This window comes from Orbicella faveolata, unplaced genomic scaffold (assembly GCF_042242905.1).
Source record: "Orbicella faveolata isolate gen_17 unplaced genomic scaffold, um_ofav_v1 contig_14, whole genome shotgun sequence".
NCBI classification, from domain to species: Eukaryota; Metazoa; Cnidaria; class Anthozoa; order Scleractinia; family Merulinidae; genus Orbicella; species Orbicella faveolata.
Window position 1 is genome coordinate 10,944,472 of NW_028301541.1, and position 23,577 is coordinate 10,968,048.

Below are 23,577 nucleotides of genomic sequence, written 5' to 3' on the forward strand. Positions count from 1 at the left end.
GAACCTTTGTGTTTTTTATATCAATACGTGATTCAATCAGACCTGGAAGTTGTAGGCGGTTACGGTTTATGAAAAAAAATCTTTTGATTTTGAACATAGCCAGAAATTCCAAACCGCGCGTGCGCAATAGACCACAACACTTAGAATTTTAACGGTATTTTAAACTTGCAAAAGAATAGAAGGATCAGTATGGAGATTTATATAAAACCAGTTTCTAAAATTTGTATTATGGACATATCCCTGCCATCCCAACGCCAGTTTTAATGATACTCATCAATACTTTCATTGCAGAAGTACTTTGTTTTGATAAATCAAACACTCATTGCAGTTTTCTTGGTTATTAATTGCAGCGTTTCATTTTGAAGAAATGCCCTTTAGAACACACAAAATGGCGCCTACCTGTATAAATGTCACTTTCCACATCTTGACTCAGCCGAAATCCTCTACTGGTATTGATCCATCCCAATCAAATTTTTTAAGTTCAAAGATGTCATTCAACATTTACGGCAATAAAGACTTTGTATAGCCTGAAAATATTGCGGCTTTTTTAGCCTTCTTTCAGCAAATATAAATGCATCCATGAACACTAATCTTGCTTCGATCGCACGCAAAAAAACAGTCTTGATTGCCTCTCTTCTTCGCATTAAATGCTGTGCAAAAATGATTGCCATTTTGATACCAACTACTCAACGACAGATAAAAGGCTGGCAACTACAGGGGGTGATTACGAGGCTAGAGGCTTGGTGGCACAGGCTTTTTTTGGAGGGAATTTGAGAATTTTTGTTTTGTTTTCACGCAAAAAAAAAGAAGAAAAAATCAAAACAAGAAGGAAAAAATGTCTGATTGCTACCCGGTCTGTGATCCCCTCGTATCTATCTGCAATCCACCAGAAGCACAGTTAAAATATGTGACAAAACAACGTGAAGGTGGTAATGAAGTTGTGTTCTGGCTGTCAATTAAGAATGCCTCACTGATACAGTGACACAAATTGAAAATGAAACACCAGGTATTGCATACATTGACATGTTAAATGGAATCATTCCTGGACAAGCATTTAAGATCAGTCGAGAGAGTGATCGAATTGAGCGCCGACTTTCAAATCGCAGTTCTGTTGCTTCAATCACAAATAAGACCCTGAACAGAAAAGGAAATTGTAAAAACAGAAAAGAGCATGAGGAAACATTGTGTAGGCTGGCTATTTTGAGAAGTGAAGTGATCTCGGTAGAGAAGTGGGAAGTAGATCTGCGTTCCATTCAGTCAAAACTTGAAAGAGCAGAAGAAGAAATCTGTAACTGGAGACCAAAATATGAAAATCTTGAGGAAGAAAAGGAGAAACTAGTTGAAGAAATGCTTTCAGAGATTGAAAAAGATTATGCTAAAGAAAAGGAAAGAACAAGAGAACTGAACAATGAAAATCAACAACTGACTAACTACATTGACAGATTACAGAATGAAAGCTTGGGGAGTCACAGAGGAGCTGGAATTCCAGACCTCAAAACCAAACAAGCAAAAAACAGAAAATTAAAAGAACTAAAGACTCGAACACAGAAGACACTTAGTTTTGTTTAAATATTTGCCCTGGATTTACAGCTTTTGAAACTTAAAGACCCTAACAGCACTGATAGCTTTTCTATAGACTTCTCAACTACAGCAATCTGCAGCAAGAACACGGTAGTGTGGCATCCCCAAAATCAAAATATGAAAAACTTCATCCCGATGACAAAAACACAGTGGAGAGCATACTCTTTTTAATGGATAAATTTGGAGTTGGGGATGAATTTGTTCATGAGCTGTCAATGGCTGTTGATGATTTTCCTGTTAAATCCTATTTTAATAAAACAATGTCGATCTGATCTAACTGAGCAAGTTAAAATTTCTACGACGCCTGGTTTGGCACCTGGAGCTCAGTATTCCTTCAAAGAGTTGCTCACTGACAAAGTGAGAGACATGGTAAATACTCATTACTGGACTAGCTTCATCAAGTGTTAATGCCATCCAGCTATTGACACACATAAATAAACCCATTAATAGAAAATCTTATGGTTGAAACATTTACTTTATCCTAGAGCAGTAATCCAAGAAGAGGATGAGAAAACTCGTGCTCATTTCCTGCCTTAATTGATAACAACGAATAACATTGGTTCCCTATGGAATTGAGCAAGAGTCTAGTGAGGGACCCAACATTTATTTGTAAATAACAGAAAAACAAAATTAAAGTGTAACAGCAAAACTGATCACAAAAATAAACTACTTAATGGCTGGAGATTATACTATTCATTCAGTAGCTATAGCGTGCAAAATAAATTAAAATATAACTTAACTTAAGATATATATATATATATCTTAAGTTTTCTTTTTTTTTTTTTTTGGAAATGTAAGTTGTGTATCATGTCATCCTTGTTGATGCAGTTGTAAGGTCTGATAATTTCATGTAATGTGAAATATGTATTAACATAACAACTGCATTGTGAGCTTTTAATCAATCAGACAGGCAAATAAAAATAGTTCTTGGAACTGAAAGATGTTCAATTTAATTACAGATAAGCAAAGGAACATTAAAGGATGGAGAAACAGTAAAAGTTAAATTAAGTGGTGATGGAGCACGTATGAGCAGGATGACTAATTTCATACTTCTGAGTTTCACCATCCTTCAGAAGGTGGATGATATTTTGTCATCAAAAGGTTAGTTAACTACACAAACATATGCAACTGGTTATTAATTATTGTTTTGAATAGGTGTCAATTTAATAAATATCTTTAATTTATAACCTTCTTTTTCAGGAAATCACACTGTTGCTGTTGTAAATGGCAGCGAGAGCCGCCAGACTTTGGAGGAGTCATTCAAAGATGTATTTTTACAAGCAAATAAGAAGACCACATGCTAAATAGTCATTCAATTATGGAAGGTAGGTACAGTTTAAATTCTACACAATTTATCTGTTCATAAAGTAATCAATTGAGATAACATCACAGTCCAAGTAATCAGTTCATCCCTATCAATTATTACATCCCAATTTAGAGACAAGTTGGGCAATTAGCTGTTTTTACTTATCTGAATATTTTCTTGTCTCGATGTTCTGTCTTTAGGACTTTGCAGATCTGTACTTCAAATACGTTTCTTCATGGGAGCCATTCTCTACAGAACTATTTCGAGCACAGGTACAAAACAATCCATTACGACTTGAAACTTTATGTATTTCTAATACAGAGGAAGAGCAACCACAATGATGATCCAGCTGAGGTGCTACGCACTGAGTATAGATTGGAAGCTCTGAAGCACAGAGAGGGACAGCATCGCAAATACACAAAAAGGGCCCAGGAATACTGGGATGAACTTATCAAAACAAAAAGGGGAACAAAGAGGGGAATCGGCTACTTAAAGAATATGACTCCATCAGCAGTCTCCCCAACTGAAAAAAATGTATCTAAAAAAGCAGAAAACTCTAAAGAAAAACAACGAAAACCTCAACAAAAGAGAAAGAAATAACATACTTTAATATTAGCATGTACAACTTTGTTACAAGTGTTCATTCAACTCTGTATTAAAAAGGCACATAAACTTTTTAAGTGTACATACATTTTTGTAAGTGTACATTCAACTCTGTAAATTGTAACATTGTTATTGTGCATACATCTTTATTAGTGGCCATTAAACTCTGTAAATTTTAACTTTGTTGGCTGTGTACATAAATCTTTGTAAGTCTACATTCAAATCTGTTAAAGGTACATTGCTTTGTGCGTGAACATTTATCTTTGTATGCATGCCTTTCACCTACCTCAGTAAGTGGACATTTCAACATTGAATGCAAATGTAAAAAAATTAAAGAATGCACACTTGAAGGTGAATGTACTTACTGACCACTTAAACTTGGCATATCTATCTGAAAATATTTTCCATTCACTTAGACTTAAATAGCCCTGCATGCAAAAGTCATATAATTTTTTATTTGATATGAAAAGAGCATATCAGGAGAATATTTTTTTATATTTTAAATCACGTGTATGATTACAGACCAAATTGCACTCCGCTCAGTTCAATTATCATTTTTAATTTTGCTAAAGTAGCCGTTCATGATTCAATCATTTAGAGCTACTTTAGTAAAATTAAAAGAAATATTCTCCTGATATGCTCTTGGTAACAAAGCAGGAATCCCACCCATACCCATTTCATACTTCTTTGGGGACCAAGAAATGAACGTTTTAACCCTCATAGGGTAAAAAACCTTTATTTCTTGACCATGAGAGTCCACCCAGGAATCCCACCCAAGAGGAAAATAAACAGCATTGAAATCTTCTTTCTCAAAAAATGTCCATCCCTCCCTCGTCACTCCCTTACCAGTAAACAAGAAACGAAAAACATCCCCCCGAAAAAACAACCTTACAGGCAAACGTGACCGCGACTTCAAGTGCCGTTCGACGGCCACCCTAAAAAAAGAAACATTTTCTTGAACAATTGCCACGTCCGGGGGCTTGGCCTGTTGAAGAGCTCCACACATCGAGGTAAGATACCCTCCTCTGGCTCCCACGAGGCTTCGTAGGGCGAGTAGCCTTTCCATTGCACCAAATATTCTACCTAATTAAATGAAAGGCAAGAAAGGCTTGTGCTGATTTCGGGTAAACACTCAATTCAGTTAATATCAACCAAGCGAGCACGTGCGAAAACGGGCACTACAACCAAACTCTTACCGTTCCATTTCATTCTCGTCTTTCGACGAGCCTTTCAACTTCCCAATACGACGATCTTCTGTACTTGGTTAGTTTTGGCTGGCCAAAGTCGGCGTTCGCGGATGAAATCGAATTTAAGACCGAGAAGTAGCCTCTAGACGGTCTATCGCGCGACGCCATTTTGGTTTGACTACAGCTTCGGCTTTAACAGACGGGCCAATCACACGCTAGCTTTATTGACAGGCTGACATGTATACTGGAGCATAACAGAAGTAAGCACCACCCACTTTGGTTCGGAATTTCTGGCTATGTGATCTGAACTTAGATATCGAAAAGTCGTGAATTGCATAAACCAGCCAGCTACAAAAGTACGTGGGAAATTTTGCTTTGTCAAAGCGATGTTCCTGTCATAAAGAATTAAATTCTAGTTATCAGTTCGCGAGAGGTCGGCTTGGGTGAGCCAAACAACTCCTGTTCTGGCAAGGAAATTCACTCAGGAACACCTAAATGACATGGTAGACAAGCTGAATCGAAGCTGAAATAAACAGGGCAATTTATTTAACGCTACAGAAATCGACATCGCTTCTCGAGGGAAGTCAGAGAAGAAATCTAAGCTTACAATAAACGGGACAACGGAACCAGCACTACAAAACAACTTACCTTGGAAGCTGCAAGAACTCGCTACAAAAAGCAGAAAAGAATTTACTGGAAACGGAACAAACGTACACAGCGGAGGATACGCCCCGCAAACTGCACACTCAGACCCGAACGAAATTACTAGTAACCAGTGCCATGAGCGTATTATACATTCTCTCTCCTAGAGGTCGGTCAAGTGTGACCCATATAGCCTGGACAAGCGGACAAGACCAGCCACGCTTAACACTTTTGACGGTTTAGAGTACTTTCCAGCATAATCCCACACAAAGATGTCTAGCATGAACTTTTTAAACCTAGTTTGTGTGGCTGATTTATTCACAATCTTGTAATTAAATTGTTATTCAACTTACTCTTAACTCCTTAGATTTTCTTAGTATACGACTATTATTGCCAAGCACATTTAACATGAACCTCTGGCTCGAGAGAGCACTCCCCATATAACCTGCGTTGTAGGCGTAAACGGGGAAGGGGTAGGGGAGGCGAAAAACGCCAGGAAGAAGAAGAAGAAGAAGAAGTGGGAGGAAATGGACAAAAGTGGGTTATTATTATGGTAGGCGTTCCTCTTCTCTCCTATCCCCCTATCTATCCATTATCACTCTCCCTCTCTCGTCTCTTCCTTCCCCCCCGCCCCCATTCCACCCCTCTCCCTTCTCATCCCTCTTCCCCTCTCCTTCGTTTACGCCTGATATTCAGGCCCCCCCTATTATTGACATTAAAATAATATATTACTTACGTAATTACTTATTTCCATTATCTATTGTCAAAACATAGTTGAGCAGGAAACTTACAATAAGTAAAGTTCGACCTATCCTTTCACAGCAATGTCTTTTGCACGTGCAATAATTGTCGTATTATTACGAGCTGCAACTTTCAGACAGTAATTTGCACTCGATTATAAAGAACCGCGGAGGAAGGAGGAGCTGGTAGGGCTATAGGCTAACCACTCTTTTGCTTGGGTTAAATTTTGCAGGTCCCCGCAATGCATAGTAAATGGCGAAACAGTGACCCCTTGCTTGTCTTAGCCAAATTATTTTAACTGTCGAAAACAATTTTGAGGCCAGTTTTTGCGCTATACATCTGTCAAATGCAAGTGCATACCCCGAGTGTTTAGTGAGTACATGGTTTGCCACTTCACTTGACACACGGGTGGTCGATGAAAATATTTCGTCATTCTTTGTATGAATGGATACAGTTAGAGCTTACGAGATTTAGTTTGTTTGATAGACGATTTTGAAGCTCCTTAGATTTGATCTGTCACATTACTCCAGCTCCGATGTTATAATCAAAACAAACCTCGACCATGCATGATAATCAAATTAAGCACCGCTTTTAAAATGAAATTTTAAAAGACACGCGTCATAATCTTGTTTGAAAACGTATCGCATGGCACAGTACAGGACGGCTCTAGGATAGTAATCAGGCCAGTAGTTAACTTGTCTTGAGAATGCATACGCCTTCCAGAACACATCAGCTCGGTTGCTTAACAACGCTTTGTTCAGTCCGTCGATTCTGTCGCCATCAAGAAACTTGCTGATGGACAGATATTTCTTGCTGAAGGTGTAATCCATCTGCCACGTGCGAATGGAAAATACTAAAAAAGAATTTTTTATTACAAAAATTACAAAAAAAAAAAAAAACTTATGAAGGCATGCTTTAGGTGTGATTGCATACATCTTCAGTTTATCTATTGATCTCTGAGACAAGTCCCGTAAAATGACCGGTAACCATAGTTCTTGTGATAATTGCCAATTTCATACCTGGGTCCAAGTCCATGTAGAACTGAATATAATCAACAATAGAAAGAGCTTCTTTATCCAATGACATCATTCGGAATGCTGGGTTGCTCTTGCAGTCTGGGCTAAGAGAAGGAGCGAGCAAAGCAAAGGACTTTTTCATATTTGAGGAGTCTCTGTTGGAATCAAGCAGCTGAAGTCTGAAATCATCTTTGTGCATGTAACCAAACAATTGACCTACAATCAAAATGAATTAATTCAACTCATCGTTACAGATATATAGTTATAAAAAAGCCAAATATATTGACTGTTCATGCCGTCTGAGCTGTTAAATTGCCACGGGAACTTTTCGAAGCTTAAATGCCACGAGAGTTTTGGTCAAATCATAACGTGTCTTGTTATCCATGTTACTGGTTTAATTTGGTTCCACAAAGCTCGCAAATTGCCACATGATCAAATTTCCTTTAAATCATAAAGATATAGAATCTTACCGGCTACAGTGGTGTGGTATTTCCCGACAACCAGGTCCATATACCGTTTCGTAAGTAAGGCTCGTTTTCATCAATGTCCATTCTAAAAATCAAGCGTTAAGCGTAACCTGAGACTAGAACGTTTACAAAGTCAGGCGTTAAAACCTGGGTTAAAAGAAAAGACAATTTGAGTGTAATCTAAAAAAAGGAAGAGAGAAAAGTATGCAAGTGTATTCCTTCATTCGGTACTTTGTTTTTTCTTTCGGATCCATTCGTTCTCTTGTCCAGGAAGTTTTAATTATTTATCTTAGACTATCCAGCGAATGGACGAACAGATAAGCGTTAGACTGGCGAAAAAGTTCCCCAGCCTGAGTCAGAGTACGTATAGCTGCCGTCAGCTGATTTAATCTGACAAGATCCACAACGAACAACCACAGACACTGCCGTCGCCAACGTTCAAAAAAGTACAAAAACAGGAACTAACCTTTCCAACGTACAAAGGGGCACGTTAAAGAACTGTTTGGACTAATAACTACCAAACTACAAAACTGCAATACGCAAAACGAAAATCGAAACACGTGTGATTACCTAGGAAAAATGTCACGTGATGTCATTTAACCGGATATAAATGAACCGGAAACGAAACTGTAGCCACAGTACGTTTTGATTGAATGTGATAACAAGTTGTAATCGTTTACTTGGATACATCAGCTTGTTGGCGAGGTTGTCAATCCGCGCAGTTCGAGCTGAAAGACATCGTTCTCTGATTCAGTTATACACGGTTGGTTCGACATCTCCCTCACTAGTTCAGACCATTCTCTCGACATTGTCTTGCCAGCGCAAATATTATGGAGATGAAACAAAGAACAATCAAGGTGATCCGCACATTCGTTGTCTTTTCATTTTTTCTAAGGAATAAGAACTTCTTGGTTAGAAGTGCTCTCACTGCACTATAGTGCTGGAGTAACTTGTCGAAACTTGAGAGTAGTATATGGGGAATAATGTAATCAGTTTCCCGAAGCGTTAAATTATAATCCATATGCGACAGTTCGAGACTGCAACTTTTTTAACTTATACTTCATGTAACCATTCCCATAATAATTATTGACGATTCACTCACTCACCCTGGAGGACTGTGACTTGTTATAAGCACCCTCTTGCCATGTTCTTTTGCAGAGTTGAGTTGATTTTCTAGCCAAGAAAACTGCCCTATCGCGGTTAGGTTAACTTTCGGATCTTTGTGGTTGCTTCTCTGGTGCCAATACAAGGTATTTAAGACGATTAAAACCATTTGCCCATCTACGAATTAAATTTCATTGGTTAACGTCATTTCGACAATATTTTGTGGCAGTTATCAAAACTAGTAAAAGGAAAGTACAAAAATCTGGAAATGCAACCTTTACAGCAAGAGTCCCTCGTCATCAAGAAATGAAAGTTGTACGTAAAAGTCAAGTGGTTGCCATGGATACATATTCTGCGCGCAACGAAACTGCGTATCATTTTTGCCAGATAGAACTTTAGGTAAAGTTAAAACGTTTGATGGTTTTGCTTGAATCGTCATATTTGGAAAACCGATTTTTAAAGAAGTTAGTAGAACTAAAAACAGCAATATACCAGCAATGCTTGCATTGTAGTAACCACCCTCTAAGAACGTTTTCCTCAGCACGGCCATAGTTGTTGGTTTGTTAGCATCTACTGGACAGCCATCGCAAACAACCAACGGTGTCCAGTAGTTTAAAATGGTCTCATACCAATCACTGGAGTTCGGCAAGGTAAATGGCACCAGGAAGTCATGTAAACCAAGAACAGGAAATATGGGGACGTCGTGAAAAACTGCACGCGTGTTGTTAGCGGTCACAGCAATTCCTTGTAGAATGCGCTCTTTATTAGGGATTATTACGTGTGGAGCTGAGTCTCCTTCAAGAGTAAAATAATAATCAAATTAGAAAAGAAAGGAAGAAAAACAAAGAAAATCACAACCGTGAAGGAGGTTTGGATACCCGGTCTCAATTAGCATAGATTTTGACGATTTTACTGCTCCGTTTTACTCCTTAGTTTTTGTTTCTATTGAGAAGACATATCAAACACCTGAGACAGTTTCATCGGCTATCTAAACTCCTCGAATTTCGTCAAGGAAAATACTCCGCTGCACGTATTTTCAACTCTCTTCTCGGTGTTTGGATATCTCGATGAAACACTGTCTGTCGTGTTTGATATATTAAACACATGGCATAGGAGAACCTCTGGTTATATACATACATACTTCCATACATACTTTATTAACTTTCCCCTAAGAGGCTTTTTAAAGACAACAACTTAAATTTAAATAAGTACAACAATAAACATCTACTTTAAGGACCCTAAATTATATATCCTGGTGATACTAATTCGGGTGTTTATGACGTACAACTATCGTTCATCCTTCTGTAGAGCTAGGTTCAAGTGGAACAATGATATCAGTTGGAAAAATGTTGCTAAAGAGGAATATTTTTGTTGAAGTAAACACATCCAACCTTGTCTAGAGATTTCCATTCTTTGTTGGAAAAATGTTGCTAAAGAGGAATAGTTTTGTTGAAGTAAACACATCCAACCTTATCTAGAGATTTCCATTCTTTGTTTCGCGTTACATGACCAAACATCTAGTAACCCGAGTACAATCCTCAAAACGCTTTACCTCCAAAACAAATACGGTGAGCCCCTAATTTTTTGCGTTTCTGTCAAACGTTAGTGATTATCTATCTACAGTAAAAGTTAAAACAAAAATGTGAATATAAGAACATTTACATTTAAGCGTGAACGTCCTTATTACTAAGTCAGACTCGATTAGCGGAGACGTTTTCGCCAAAGACTAATCATTTGAATTTATACCAGCTGGAGCTATTTTTTTTGTTAGCTTGTTTATTAATAATTGGTATTTTTTTGTCACTTTTTCTTCTCTTTTAATTATTTTCGCTTGTTAACCTATATTGATGCTACTTTTTCAAACATAGTTATTTGAGCAGAAACCCTGACCTTCGCATTTCGAAGCTTGACAAAGACATCTTTACTAAACAATGTCGAAACGCTGTTTACCATATTTTCTATTTTCGATTATTTTCATATTGAAACGCTTTCAACAAGCCTTGCTTATCCCATCAATAGAATAACAACAATTAAAAAGTAGCTGAAAAGAAACAAAGAGGGCCACCAAAACTGAGACTTGTTTAAAATAATCGACAACGTCCATTTTTTATTTTAGAATTCTGACTGTTAAATATTTTCGCGCATTCATACAAGAGTACCACACTAGGATAACAACCAAGTAATGCCAAGGAGATGTTCTGCTGCCGAGAGTTATACTTATCACAGAAAGGACTCGTTTAAGTTGGAAGACTGGTAACTAAGCACGAAACACGGGGTATCCATTGACGATGAACAGCGAAGAAATGGAATTATGATTATTATTCACAAAAATTCAATAGCCGTATCAAGCCAAATTTTGTTTTAGCAATAAATATTCAGAAAAAAAAAAAAACATCATCGTCCTCTTGAGGATATTCTTTGGCAATTATATGAGGATGATACGTACATGCATCCTAATCTAAGCATTGAAATCCTACTCTTTCTTAGAAATATTTATGGACAAGAAAAATTATGTGAAAAAATGTATGTGAGCCCTCTCGTTGTCCCTTTTGTCAGATAATTATATTATATTAGCTAAGGCAAGAATACAATAATAAATCATTCGAGACTTGCCTGAGATCAAAACAAACTCCAGCTTTTGTTCTTTGCTTACGTTCCTCATTGCTTCTAAACTGCTGTTGAGTAACAACTCCGGAGTGTCACAACCAGTCCGGCCAAAAGGTGCATCGGACGCGGCTTCTATGATCGCTGCATTAAAACGGCACGAATCACCGCTTGAAATTGAGCTGTTGTAGTCCAAGTCCAGGTTGATATCGGAAACGTGAATAAAGTGGACAAGGTTATCCTCTGTTGTGATTTCTACAGGTGCAGGCCTTCGCTGCTCATTTTCCGAGTCGCAGTGAGGACAGTGGATGCGAAGAGCAAACGTTAAAATTGTAAACAACAATAGAACGACACAAATAATTGCCAGGACTATCACCAAGAAAAACGCAGCCGTTCGTTTCTTTTTCCGATTGTTTTTAGAATCTTCAGGAGGCACCTCTAATCCTAACTCTTCAGGCATTTCGAACAATTAGCAACCTTCAGGCCTGGAATAAGTTAAGCTGGGTTCCATTAAGCTGACTTCCACGACTGATGAGTGAGGCCAGGTTCACACTAGCGACATAGCAACACACCGACATAATGACATAACGACATAATCGCTTATGTCGGTAATGCAAACATCAACAGAAAGACATAGGGAAAAGATCAGTTTTTTTATATTTTGTTGTTATGTTCTTGCTGTTTTGTAAATTACGTGAGGATGTTCACGCTACTAACATAATGGAAAAACGTCCTTCTTATATCGTTACGTTTATGTCGTTATGTTGTCAGTGTGAACTAGGCTTAATCAGGTGCATGACATCAGCGAGCCGAGTCATTAAAAAAAAGCAATAATAATTATTACCAACTGCAGCGAATACCGCCCAAATAACAGTACAAATATACAGCGATATTGTACAGTTATCTGTATAGTAGAAAACCTGTTTGCCTTACAGGTCGGCGCGCGCACGCAAAACTGTCACACCCTCTCTCTTTCATTAATACATTTATTGACTACAGCAGTTGGACAATAAATCTCTTATTAGATCTTTTGGTGTGGAGTATCGCTTTATATTTTTACTCGTTGTTTGTATTTTGACGCGCCCTACGGGCACGTCAAAATACAGCACAACTCGTAAAAATATACAGCGATACTACACACCAAAACATCTGATAAGATATATCAGAAGCATATCACCTGCTGGATATATATATATACATATTTATCACTGCCAAAAAAAGTAATAAATATTGATGTCTACTTTTTTCTTTCTTAATTTATTCTTCATCATCTACGGGTATATTACGAACTGACAATGTGAACAGCTCCCAGTTGGCTTGATTGGCCACTTGGTAAAGCACTGCACCGGTATCGCAGGGGTTATGGGTTCGAATCCCGTTCAGGCCTGAATTTTTTTTAGGCTTTAATTTCACCACTGCTTAAGTTGTGTGTATAACTGCGATGATCAATCATATCTTCATATCTTTCTCCGCAGTTCAAATATATGGTCTTTCATATATTCACTTGTATAACTAAGTAAAGTCTGCATACGAGCCAAGTGGTCAATCAAGCCAGAGCTTATCCCGGTTTCTGTAGCATGAAGCGACTAGGAGTATTTCTACTCCCCCCTGGATGGGATGCTAGTCTATCGCAGGGTTACCCGCAGCATTAAATAGGTCAGTACCCATTTATACACCTGGGAGGAAAGAGGCACTGTCAGAGTAAACTGTCTTGCCCAAGAACACAACACAATTTCCCCGGCCAGGGCTCGAACCCGGACCGCTCGATCCGTATTGTATGAGCGCACTAACCATGGGGACACCGCGCCACCATAACAACTGAGAACTGGAGGAGGGCTTTGCAAAAATTTGTCGCGTCAAAAGACATGGGTGGGAGAGGGCGGAGAGTGGGAGCGCGTACTGGCTGGCGAGCTGCCGCGTAATGGTACGATCATGTGGCTAAAAGCAATAGGAAAATAAATGCTAAGTGACTGGCTCCAATGGAAAAAGTGAGTGTTTTCCTCGAGACTTCACTGTTTCTCGTGGTGATAGTCATTTAAAAGTGTTGTGTTACACCTCCGAACTCTAAAAATAGAACAAACTGCGTAAAAATATATTTGCTTGACGCCGTCTGGCACACAAATTTTTCATGGTCTTAATTAAAGTGCACGTCCAGATCACGTGTGAGTCGAAAGTTGAAGTTGTTGTTTCCTCAGGGAAGTCCTGATCCATGGTATACACGGGACACGTTCTCCCCTAATCGGAACAGGACTTTGAGTCAAAAAATTTTGAAATAGACTTTAAAGTTGTCAGAGCCATTTGCAGTGACTCATTCTAAATTGCCTTTAAGTCACTTAGAATATGCTGTGTTTAAAAAGGAACACTAAGACGAAGAATACGTTTTTGTGAATAAATCGCGTGGATTTCAAGCTTTTGAAAATATTTATTTGCATAGAAATTGCAGATGAAATAGTTATCACTGATCACGCATGCATGATTTGACGTTAGAATTGTTCTTTGGGATAAAATCGTCTCTTGGGGGTCTACGGTAACCTTCAGGAATCTAATCTCTAGGAAACAGCATCTAGCTCTTTATCGACACCAAAATAATTGCCAATATTAGTGTGTAATAAAGTAAAAGATAATTCAGCATTTCTTATGTGATTGACGTTGTCAAACCGCAGAATTTGTTTAATGGCAGGTGAAAACTGTTCAACAGCCATTTATCGGACTTGAGCCAACATATATTAATCATGCTACATTAAATGCGTGGTACCATTGATGAAAATGCAGATTCTGTCCTAGAAGAGGGTCTTTACTCACGTTCTCCTGAGAAATAGTAGAAACATGGGAGCGACAAAGATCTTTCTCTTCGTATCAATATTCGTTGCCAAAAACAATTTGGAGTTAGCAGCCACGGAATGCAATGGAAGATGCGAGTTGAGCAAACTAAGCCACCATGAAAAAGGAATTAAAAATCGCGCCATGGTGGGTCACAGTTTTAGAAACTTTACACTACCGAAAACTTACGATTGCCATGTAAAGTGCTTCGATGAAAAATGCAGATGTCAAGCATTCCAGATATCGGGGCAGCGCTGCGAGTTGTTGGGCGAAGACAGAATGTCGGCTCCAGATGACTTTGTTAGAAAAGATGGATACGCCTATTTTGACATGAGTAGAGAGTATGTTGACCAGGTATGATATTTTCAGAATTTTCGTTTTTTTATTCTTCCCTTCCCGACTTATTGACGATGAGAAACTGATCATGGAAAACTAATTTGAACAAGAAGATCCGAAAGAAATAAAAGAAAGAAAGGAGATGGAGTTCCTTAGCAACATACGTCGCCGTTGCAAAAACCTACTCAAGGGTACGACGGGACAGAAAGTAAATCATCTAGGGCAAATGCAATCGAGTTTTTTAAACACTACTCTCCCACACAGCCTAGTGTAACCTGACTTGGTCAATTTTTTTTTGGCCCTCACTGGTAAAATTTGGAATTCTTTAGCAGTGGTAGATTATGTAAAATTCGCTTGTCAGTTTTAGTCCTCCCAAGAGGAGTGGACCACCCGATGAAATAAATTCGAACCCATTAATGTACTACGAATTGATATCTTTAGTTATAATGTGTCAATGCCTCGATCGTTGTTTTGTTAGCTGCAGATAACTCTGCTATTTAGCCACCTGTCGGGAACGTTCGCAGAGCGACAAAGGTTGTTTTTCCTTTTCGACAGAAGTAAATTAAAAATCTAAAGAAGCAGTCAATATTCGGAAAAATATCCGCAAATAATCAGAAAAAAATTGGGGAAAGACAATTTTTTTGGCAATGATGAAAATCTTAATTTAGTTTTCGGACTATATGATAAGTTGGTTTTTCTCGCGACTTCTGTAATTTATATTTTATGTTCTTTTCACTGACAATGTATAATAAAACAATAATTGAATTCGGTTTTTCGTGATATCTAGAATAATTTAAGTGTTAGCAAGTGTTATCAACCTCAGCCTTCAGCTTCAGCTGCCAAGACCTTAATTCTCATAGCAAAAGTAATAAAATTGGGTGGACTCCAATTCGGTCTGTAATCATACGAGTGAAAATTGACGCTGAAAAACACTTAAAATTGGACAACCAACGCGACTCGATTACAAAACGAAGCCGATTTGTCATCTTGATGACAAAATTTACCGGGAAAAAACAATGGCAAGTGTTATCAACCTCAGCCTTCAGCTTCAGCTGCCAAGACCTTAATTCTTATAGCAAAAGTAATAAAATTGGGTGGACTCCAATTCGGTCTGTAATCATACGAGTGAAAATTGACGCTGAAAAACACTTAAAATTGGACAACCAACGTAACTCGATTACAAAACGAAGCGGATTTGTCATCTTGATGACAAAATTTACCGGGAAAAAACAATTTGTAAGAGGTTTTGGGAATATAGAAGAGTATTCATTCACGAGGAGGAACCAGATAAACCGCGCAGCTGGCCACGCGAATTTTGTTACTCAAGGCCTTGTTATTACATACCTTGTTATAGAGCTTTTTGGGATTTCTTGTTATTGCACACCTTGCTATTGGAAACCTTGTTATCGGAGACCGTGCTTTCGGACACCTTGTTATTTGACACCTTGTTATTCAGGACCTTGTGATTCAAAGCTTTGTCCGTTCTGATCGCGGAGTACGAAGAATGCAAATAATGTTAACCAATGTTAACTCGGGAAAAACAATTGATCCAGGGAAGTAGCCGAGAAAGTTTTAAAAGAATGTCTAAAAACAAAATAATAGTGAACATTAATAGGTAACACTAGTTATGCAATGCTTTCGAGTGGTATTCCATGAAATATCCCACGAGTCACTCATTTTCTTAGTATAAACACGAGCCTGTCCTTTCATACGGTTGGCGCGCCTGGAACAGTTGAATTGGCCAATTCAGAGGGCAGGAAAACTGTTCTGTCCGGACGTCAATGTAAGGTTAACAGGAAAGGCATCGCATGCAGTCGGACAACCTTTCTTAATAGAGAAGGCACTAAATATAAATGAAAAGAGATTTAAAATTTTCAAACAGGAACCAACATTTTTCATTTGAAAATTGCTGTTACTCTGCTGTTTTTACGACCGTTTGGATTTATAATTCCAAAAACCACGGAACATTTTGTGAGTCCAAGCTTTTTGTTTGGCACTAAAAATGTGTCACCCGCATCCGGCAACTCACTCGTAGTTCGTCGAGTGTCGTCAGGTAGAAAATAGCTGTGTTAATTTGAATAGAATGTGTTGTTCCTTGTCAGATTAAACCTAGAATTTTGGAGTTAAGTATTAAAAGAGGTCAAAGCAACTTCAGCATGGTCTTTATCTTTGTTAGCTGCGAACAAAAAGACTATTACTGTCTCGTTTCGGTATAGGACAGTTCAGTCACTGTATCAAGGGTTAGACGCCGGTATGCATACCAAGAAAATACAAGTGACTAATGGGATGTTCCATGGTATATAACGAAAGAGAGTGTTGTATAACTATTTTATACCATACCATGGAAAATACTGAATGCGAGATACGCGTGGCGCGCGATGGGAAGGTTGGGTGTAATACCGTCGAATATACAACGGCTTTCCAGTATTCTTATTGGCTGTATTTTCTATGGCACGGCATGAGTCGCCTCAAAATCCATCAAATATTTTCGCTCGCGCGCGATTGGTCTAGACGCGTCACGTGACCCAATATTCCCCGGCTAAAACTGGGGAATATGTAAAAAATAAACCAGGACTAAATTGCCCTTTTCAGATTTCTGTGGGAAGTGCATGCCCAGAAAAACCTTGTACCAACCAATGTTGCAGCCAGAATCCGTGTCTTCATGGAGGATCCTGTACGGAGTTGTGCGAGCATCCCAAACACAAGTTTAGATGCATCTGCATAGGGGAATACTTTGGTAGATTTTGTCAGAAGCGGAAAGCACGATCCTGCAAGGAGCAACTTGAAATGGACACGGCAGCCTCGTCTGGAGTGTATGCTTTATTTGATCCGACGAACATCTCTATCTACAAAACCTTCTGTGATTTTAAATCTGAAAATAACTCTGTTTGGACTCTTGTCGAGTCATTCAGCATGGCTAATAACCACGAGTTTGCCAATTCACCATTTTATTTGGACAACCCCGACAAGAAAAAAGCCTTCAGTTGGAATAAGTTCCGTTTAACGCTATCCCGGATGGACATGATTGCCAATCACTCCACTCACTTTCGAGCCACATGCAATTTTAATACCGATGGTCTCATTTACATCGATTATTTAAGAGCAAAATTTACTGAAATCGATGTGATGCAGTTAAAATTCGACAGATGTAAGAAATACGAATACATCAACATCCGCGGCTATGGTTGCAAAAATTGTACCGCCCACTTTGTTCAACAAGATTATTGGCACGCACATGTTGATTCATATTATGGATCGTCTAAAGGATGTCAGCTGAAAAGTCCCCTAACAGGAGCTGTGAAAGAACCAGCAGGGGAAGATAATTTCGGTTATTACGCAACAGTGAACCCTGTACATAGGTGCTCATCAAGTCGTGATTCTACGACGCAGTGGTGGTTCGGAGAGCAATTAGAGTAAAGTTTACATTCCTAAGAGCAACTCTCTGTAACTTTGAAGAACTTGACGACAGAATTTCTTTTATGCGTCAAAAAGACTCTTTTTGTGAACTGTTTTACCAAACATTACATACACAGTAATTTACACTTTGATCATCATCATCAACTTGAAGTAAAAACGTTTGCCGCGCACGGTTTGAAAAGTACAAATAAGAAAACTCAATTTAGAAACCAAATTTCTACTTATTTGAGAGGGCCATAACTCTTTTAGTATACGAATATCTCGCCAAATAAGACCTATGATACCGTTATAGGATATCTAAAATGGTTTGGTTGGCCTGTGAAAATTAAGCGCGCTGGAAGAAAAACTAGGAAGGGCATTTTGACCAATTCCGCTACTTTTAGACGGCCGAGCGAAAATTGCATGGCGTGACACTTGCGTCTCCGGGCGTCGTTCCGGGTACACGTACAATTTATCTGTTCACTCGGGATTGTTCCCTCTTTTTTTAAAGAAAAAAATTAGAGAACTAATATCAAGAGATAACCAACGAAGAAGAAACGATGCTTTTTCTTCATTTATTCACCAAGGTTGCTAAAATTTGAATAAAGGACCGATCGTTTTACCTTGAAGGCCGACATTTTGCCGAAATTTTCTGCTCGGTCCGATTTCTAGAGCTTTGTCATCTATAACCAAGGCTTATTCTAAGGTATATTTAAGTTATTACGCCGATAAATGATCAAAGCAAAATGCTCAGTTTTGCATAAATTCCATCGAGTGGTGCTTCGAACATTCTTAGATTTCACCAAAATGTGAATTCGCTTGAACCTTTAAAGCTTAATTTCTGAAAATAGCTCATTAAAAGGGCATTTTTGACGTAATAAAAGAAAGTTCGAATTTTCGGTCGTGCCGCCATATTTACAGTAAATTTTTGAACGTAGTAACCCTCCCAAACTAATGGTCATCCAAAAACTGAATGGCGACTTGAACATAGTTTGACTTGTTATGAGAAAAAACGGAAATAACAACTACAACAGGTCCGGCCAAAATATTCTGATATTTGTCTAAGGTTTTAATATAACTCTTATATTACTCTCGTTGTTTTGAATAATCTCAAACTACACAACACGAAAGCAGTAAAAAACATTTTTATTCAAGAAAAATTTATGCTTCGGTTAACTCTTAATCTCGGGATAGCGTTAACTAGCTTCCGCACAACCCCGCCCAGATTATAGCAATTTAACCTGACACGAGCCCGTCATCAAGCCAAAAACTAGCACTTGGTCAGCGATGAACTTGGAAAAACTCGATCTCGATAAGCTCTAAACTTGAGCTCGCGATATGGACACGTGATACTGGTAAGCGGGTACTTTGTTTGACAGGTGTCAATTGACCATAACATGGAAGTCCAATTATCATTCTCAATTCATCAAGTTAAAGCAAAGAAAATTAGCATAGATTTTGTCGATTTTTCTTCTCCGTTTACTCGGTAGTTTATGTTTCGATCGAGAAGATATATCAAACGCTCGAGACAGTGTTTCATCGACTATCTAAACACCTCGAATTTCGTCAAAAATACTCCTCTGCGCGTCGTATTTTCAACTTTCTTCTCGGTGTTTGGACATCCCGATGAAACACCGTCACTCTCACGGTGTTTGATATATTACAAGAAGTACGCTATAAATCAAGGCTGCATGTCTCTGTCAACCTATGAGCTGGAGTATGACCGCCATCTTGAGCGACTCCGCCGTCAACGCCACCACCGCCGCCGTCGATTATGATTAGATTATGAGCTCGACGGAAATTTCTATCGCGTGATAGCTGACGTCAACTATCACGCATAGAAATCGAGGGCGAATAATCTAATTGTTTTGGTATAATTCTACTAGTCGTTCAAAACTTTATCTAAATCCTCTTCACAGACACTTCGAAAACGTGAAGAAGCGGCCGTCATTTTGCTAACAAGGACACACTACTACGCTACTCACTATCTATTACAGAATAGATTTTGAGTAGCGTAGCCAACTGTACTTCTATCTTATACAGTTCTAAATAAACTGATCACTCGTGATCTCCCCTACGTTATCTGTTTCCGTCAGGCTGGGCCTGCTATTAATTAGTACAGAACTCCCCATGCAATGGGGAACAAGATATTTCACACTTTTTCAGCCCAGGAGCATTAATTGGGTACTAAACGACTTGTCGGAGAAGTACTGGAAAGCTAGCAATGATGCCACGAACTAGTTTGATTCTGGAGTAGCAGCTCAAGCCCGACTTTTTCAGGCACCGTGCTCAACAAGCTCTACTTGTATTTGAATTTTGTTAAGGGAAGGCTTGACTGACGTAAATAAAAGAGAACTAGATCTCAGGCAGGCCCTAGATGAAAAAAAGATAATCACTGATGTCTTTGTTAACCTTGGTTTTGTAGATGTAATGTGTTTCCTGTTTCCTGACGACAACAGTGAATCGGAGGAAGAGTGCGAATCGAGTTGAAAACAAGACCATTAAGATTGTATAAAGACAAAATTTGAGCAATAACCACCGAGTCCGTGCCTGAGAACTCTTAAAATCAATACGCTGAATAGTGTCCTTTCATAATCTAGAATCACGCATAATAGAAGAGACTGGGTCTCTTCTATTATCCACGCTAGAATTAATTTCGCGTGTTTAATTTTCGCGCGCTCTTCTTTTCGCAAGTATTAATTTTCGGAATTTTTTTCCAAAACGCGAAAGTCAAGAAATTTTTACTTGCGAAAATTAGTAAAAATAAGTTAATCTACCAGGACAAGAGAAAATGAGCAGGACAATATCCACAAAGTGATGCTTCGTATTTTCGTATTTTTGTTACAAGGTGATTACTTACCTTGAGAATTTTAAAAAATGATACTGATTAGCTAATACACTATTGTTCTTTGAAGTATTATTCGCCTCTTAATTTCACAACCAATGCGTCAGCTGAGAGAGAAATGTTTAAGGAAGCATTTCGAAACACTTAAGTTCTGGTACGGGATGACAATTAAGCAAAACAAAGAAACACTCAGATGGAAAAAACTGTTACTTAATTCACTAACCTGACTGCTGTCTGTATTTAAAGAAGATATAGCTTCTCGCTGGTGTTCGTCAAAATCTCCCTATACGGCGGTAATACGGACCTTGTACGCGCTTAGTTAGAGAAATTTGCGTAACGCATGCGTAGGTTATATTATTTAAGACATACAAAAAGTACTGTAAACATTTTTAAACGTATGTAAACGAAAATGCTCATATTTTAGGAGCTAGCCGTTGTCAAGGAAGCGGTAGGTTTAGTATTGATTCTGCGTTGTTAAAGACCATACAATGTATTTGGCTGGCTAAACTATATAAAGCCGCTAATATACTAATAAATCACTATTCGAAACGATTATAGACTAAGTCAATGAACGCTTCTGTTTAGCCATCGCTTTGTTATTATTGACAAACACTTTGCTGACGATGAATAGCCTTAGCATTGATTAGGATGCGAACACCGCGGGGCCTAAACTCGGATGCTGTTTCAAGAATATTAAAGGGACTAGCAGTGTAAGTAGCCCGTATTGCAAGTAATTGTAATTTCTGTAAGGAACTGTATTGAGTATTGTATTACCAGCATAAGTGACCCGTATTGTAAGTAACGTAAGTATTGTAGAACTGTGTTTTGTAAATTAAAATTATTAAAAAAAAAAAAAAAAAAAAAATTAAAGGGACTCTAACCCGATTTTTGAAACATTACTACTATCTTACTTCCAGCTAACATGTAAACTAATTATTTTCAGTCTTTATCTATATGCGTTGTCAGATGCCATTAGAATGTTCCCTGAGTCAATTTTGATCTATTTAAAGACAGCTGTATTTAACTTTGGGTAAAACAATTTAACTAGAACAGGCATGAATAAACAACTGCTTTTCCCCGCTACACGTATCTTGGGAAGAGTGTTATGCAAAAGAATTGATCGCAGGAGTAAACGTGACGGTATTCAGTGGTTATTAGTAGCAACGATCTAGCCACTTTAGTCAAAGATAAAGTTCTTTCTTTTTTTGATTTTTAGACGCTAATTAGTAACAATACACAAATTAGTCATAATAGAGTAACAGAAAACTACGTTTTCAGGAGTTTTTAACGAAAACCTACTGTCCTTTCTTATGAACACAGAGTTTAGTAGCTTGCTCACTCGTTTAATTTGTACTAGGCAATCACCAATTTTGCAATGTAGTGTTAATTTGTAATAATATAAACAAAAATTTATTATAACACCACCCGGCCAGCTCAAACTGGGCTTTTTTTGACAGGCCTGTATTCTAGGGTACGCCTTACATTGCTTTCTACTCTTACATTGCCTTTTAAACTGAACACTGGTCTTCAACACTGGTCTTCGACCTTGAAGTGAAATTTATTGACTCATTTATCTCAAAATAAAAGGACAATACAACCTGGTCCGCCTGTAGACATTTCCTGTGTTCAACATGGCCAACTGGCTGGGCAGTTTTGTTTTGATACAACGACTACAGTTAATCAATGAACTCTAAAATTATGGCGTCGTAGTTTGCTAACGACTTATCGATATCTCTCAAGTCAAGATATTTGTTTATTAATGTGGTACGTTTTGTTATTGTCAAAGTATTTGATCCATAACGCTCAGTTCAATCTCGCGTTTGCCTGAAAACTACACTAATCAGAACCTGTCGGTCAAAAGACAGGGAAGTAGCTATGTGGAAAGTGAATCACATGAAATTGAGTGGCAAAGAAAATTGACCGCTTTTTGAAATAATTAAATCATTTTTATGGAAAGTTTGTGCCCAAAAAGCGCCTAAGTTAAGTTTGCTCGCTAATGGAATTTTAATACGACAATTACTTGTCTGATTAGTATTTGGATTTATAGCTTTCTTAGGCGTAAATTTCACAATGAATATCAACGCTAACGACGACGTTTCGATGTCATCCAGACATCACTATCAAGTTACAAATATAATAACGTTACGTTTTGCTGATATCACTTTACAGGCGAGGCGAGAATAGTTTGGTGAGTTAAATAGCTTAGTTTTGAAGCGCTGTGATAGCACGTCATGGGGGGTTCGAAAATGATGAAGGAAATGCAGGAATCTGTAAGGATCCGCGAATAACTCGTCGAGAGGCGAACGATCGATCTGGTTGCTAGGAATCAATAACAGCGCCCAAGACTGCTCGCGTCAATGTATACCTTATCTCGGTTCTCAAGTGTGAGGCAGCTATGAGAGCTGTTACAACTGAAGGATGGTAGGCTATCGCAGTTTAACCCCCTTTGGTCTCCATGTATATTTCTGAGCGGAGTTAAATATCCCATCTAAGAACTGAAAACAAGCGTTAATGATTTTGTTTCTGGCCCCCTGCATGCAAATGAGTTACTTTCCCATCTTTTATTAGTCTTATTAGCTTGTTTTCTTGCATTCGTGTCTTTTAGGAATTCGTATTGTATATTTAAATTTGTACCCATTTTATTCACTCAGTTGACTTGATAATGACGTTAAGCGAACGTCGAAACGTCATCAAAATGGCTTAAGGTATTCCATATTGTCGCAATGTTTTATAGTTAAATTGTTAAGAAAGTCTCTTCTTCTACGAAAATAAGTATGCTCAAGGAAATAAGAAAGAGCTCAATTTTAGCGAGTGATACCTTAGCTAGATGGAGTTATAGCAGTTGGGAAAGAAGTAACTCAGTCGGTCAGTCGATCAGTCAGTCGGTCGTTCGGCCGACGAGGGGTCGTGACCTCTTTTTGGTGGAAAA

The 23,577-nt window shown here is 38.3% G+C and overlaps 3 protein-coding genes and 1 pseudogene across 4 annotated transcripts; 2 read left to right on the plus strand and 2 right to left on the minus strand.

Annotated features, from left to right (window-relative positions):
* Window positions 1–363: 363 nt before the first annotated feature.
* Window positions 364–3,673, plus strand: LOC149113953 (uncharacterized). 2 transcript variants are annotated; one of them, XR_016206370.1, is made up of 3 exons: window positions 364–2,682; window positions 2,782–2,906; window positions 3,088–3,673. XR_016206370.1 is itself a non-coding variant. In XM_089286597.1 (3 exons), the coding sequence occupies exons 1-2, from the start codon at window positions 2,607–2,609 to the stop codon at window positions 2,883–2,885; spliced, it is 180 nt and encodes a 59-aa protein (XP_089142723.1). In that variant the 5' UTR covers window positions 383–2,606; the 3' UTR covers window positions 2,886–2,906; window positions 3,088–3,673. The 2 variants fall into 2 exon arrangements, 1 of the variants encoding a protein (XP_089142723.1); XM_089286597.1 differs by having other exon boundaries at window positions 383–2,682.
* Window positions 3,674–3,965: 292 nt separating this feature from the next.
* Window positions 3,966–5,124, minus strand: LOC149113954 (uncharacterized; annotated as a pseudogene).
* An 871-nt stretch (window positions 5,125–5,995) lies between these two features.
* On the minus strand, window positions 5,996–7,725 carry LOC149113955 (acid sphingomyelinase-like phosphodiesterase 3b). The gene is made up of 2 exons (XM_089286598.1): window positions 7,547–7,725; window positions 5,996–7,292 (listed from the first exon to the last, which is right to left on the minus strand). The coding sequence occupies exons 1-2, from the start codon at window positions 7,584–7,586 to the stop codon at window positions 7,003–7,005; spliced, it is 330 nt and encodes a 109-aa protein (XP_089142724.1). The 5' UTR covers window positions 7,587–7,725; the 3' UTR covers window positions 5,996–7,002.
* Window positions 7,726–13,964: 6,239 nt separating this feature from the next.
* On the plus strand, window positions 13,965–22,250 carry LOC149113956 (uncharacterized). The gene is made up of 2 exons (XM_089286595.1): window positions 13,965–14,425; window positions 17,000–22,250. Exons 1-2 carry the CDS (start codon window positions 14,078–14,080, stop codon window positions 17,822–17,824), a joined length of 1,173 nt encoding a protein of 390 aa, XP_089142721.1. The 5' UTR covers window positions 13,965–14,077; the 3' UTR covers window positions 17,825–22,250.
* Window positions 22,251–23,577: the final 1,327 nt, after the last annotated feature.

Bases quoted from the DNA above. Each gene is read 5' to 3' on its own strand.
- LOC149113953 (XM_089286597.1), top strand. From the start codon at position 2,607: ATGAGCAGGATGACTAATTTCATACTTCTGAGTTTCACCATCCTTCAG. The intron at 2,683-2,781 runs GTTAGTTAACTA...CTTCTTTTTCAG, and splicing joins TGATATTTTGTCATCAAAAG to GAAATCACACTGTTGCTGTT.
- LOC149113956 (XM_089286595.1), top strand. From the start codon at position 14,078: ATGGGAGCGACAAAGATCTTTCTCTTCGTATCAATATTCGTTGCCAAA. The intron at 14,426-16,999 runs GTATGATATTTT...TGCCCTTTTCAG, and splicing joins GTAGAGAGTATGTTGACCAG to ATTTCTGTGGGAAGTGCATG.
- LOC149113955 (XM_089286598.1), bottom strand. From the start codon at position 7,586: ATGGACCTGGTTGTCGGGAAATACCACACCACTGTAGCCG. The intron at 7,293-7,546 runs GTAAGATTCTAT...TTTTGATTGTAG, and splicing joins ATACCACACCACTGTAGCCG to GTCAATTGTTTGGTTACATG.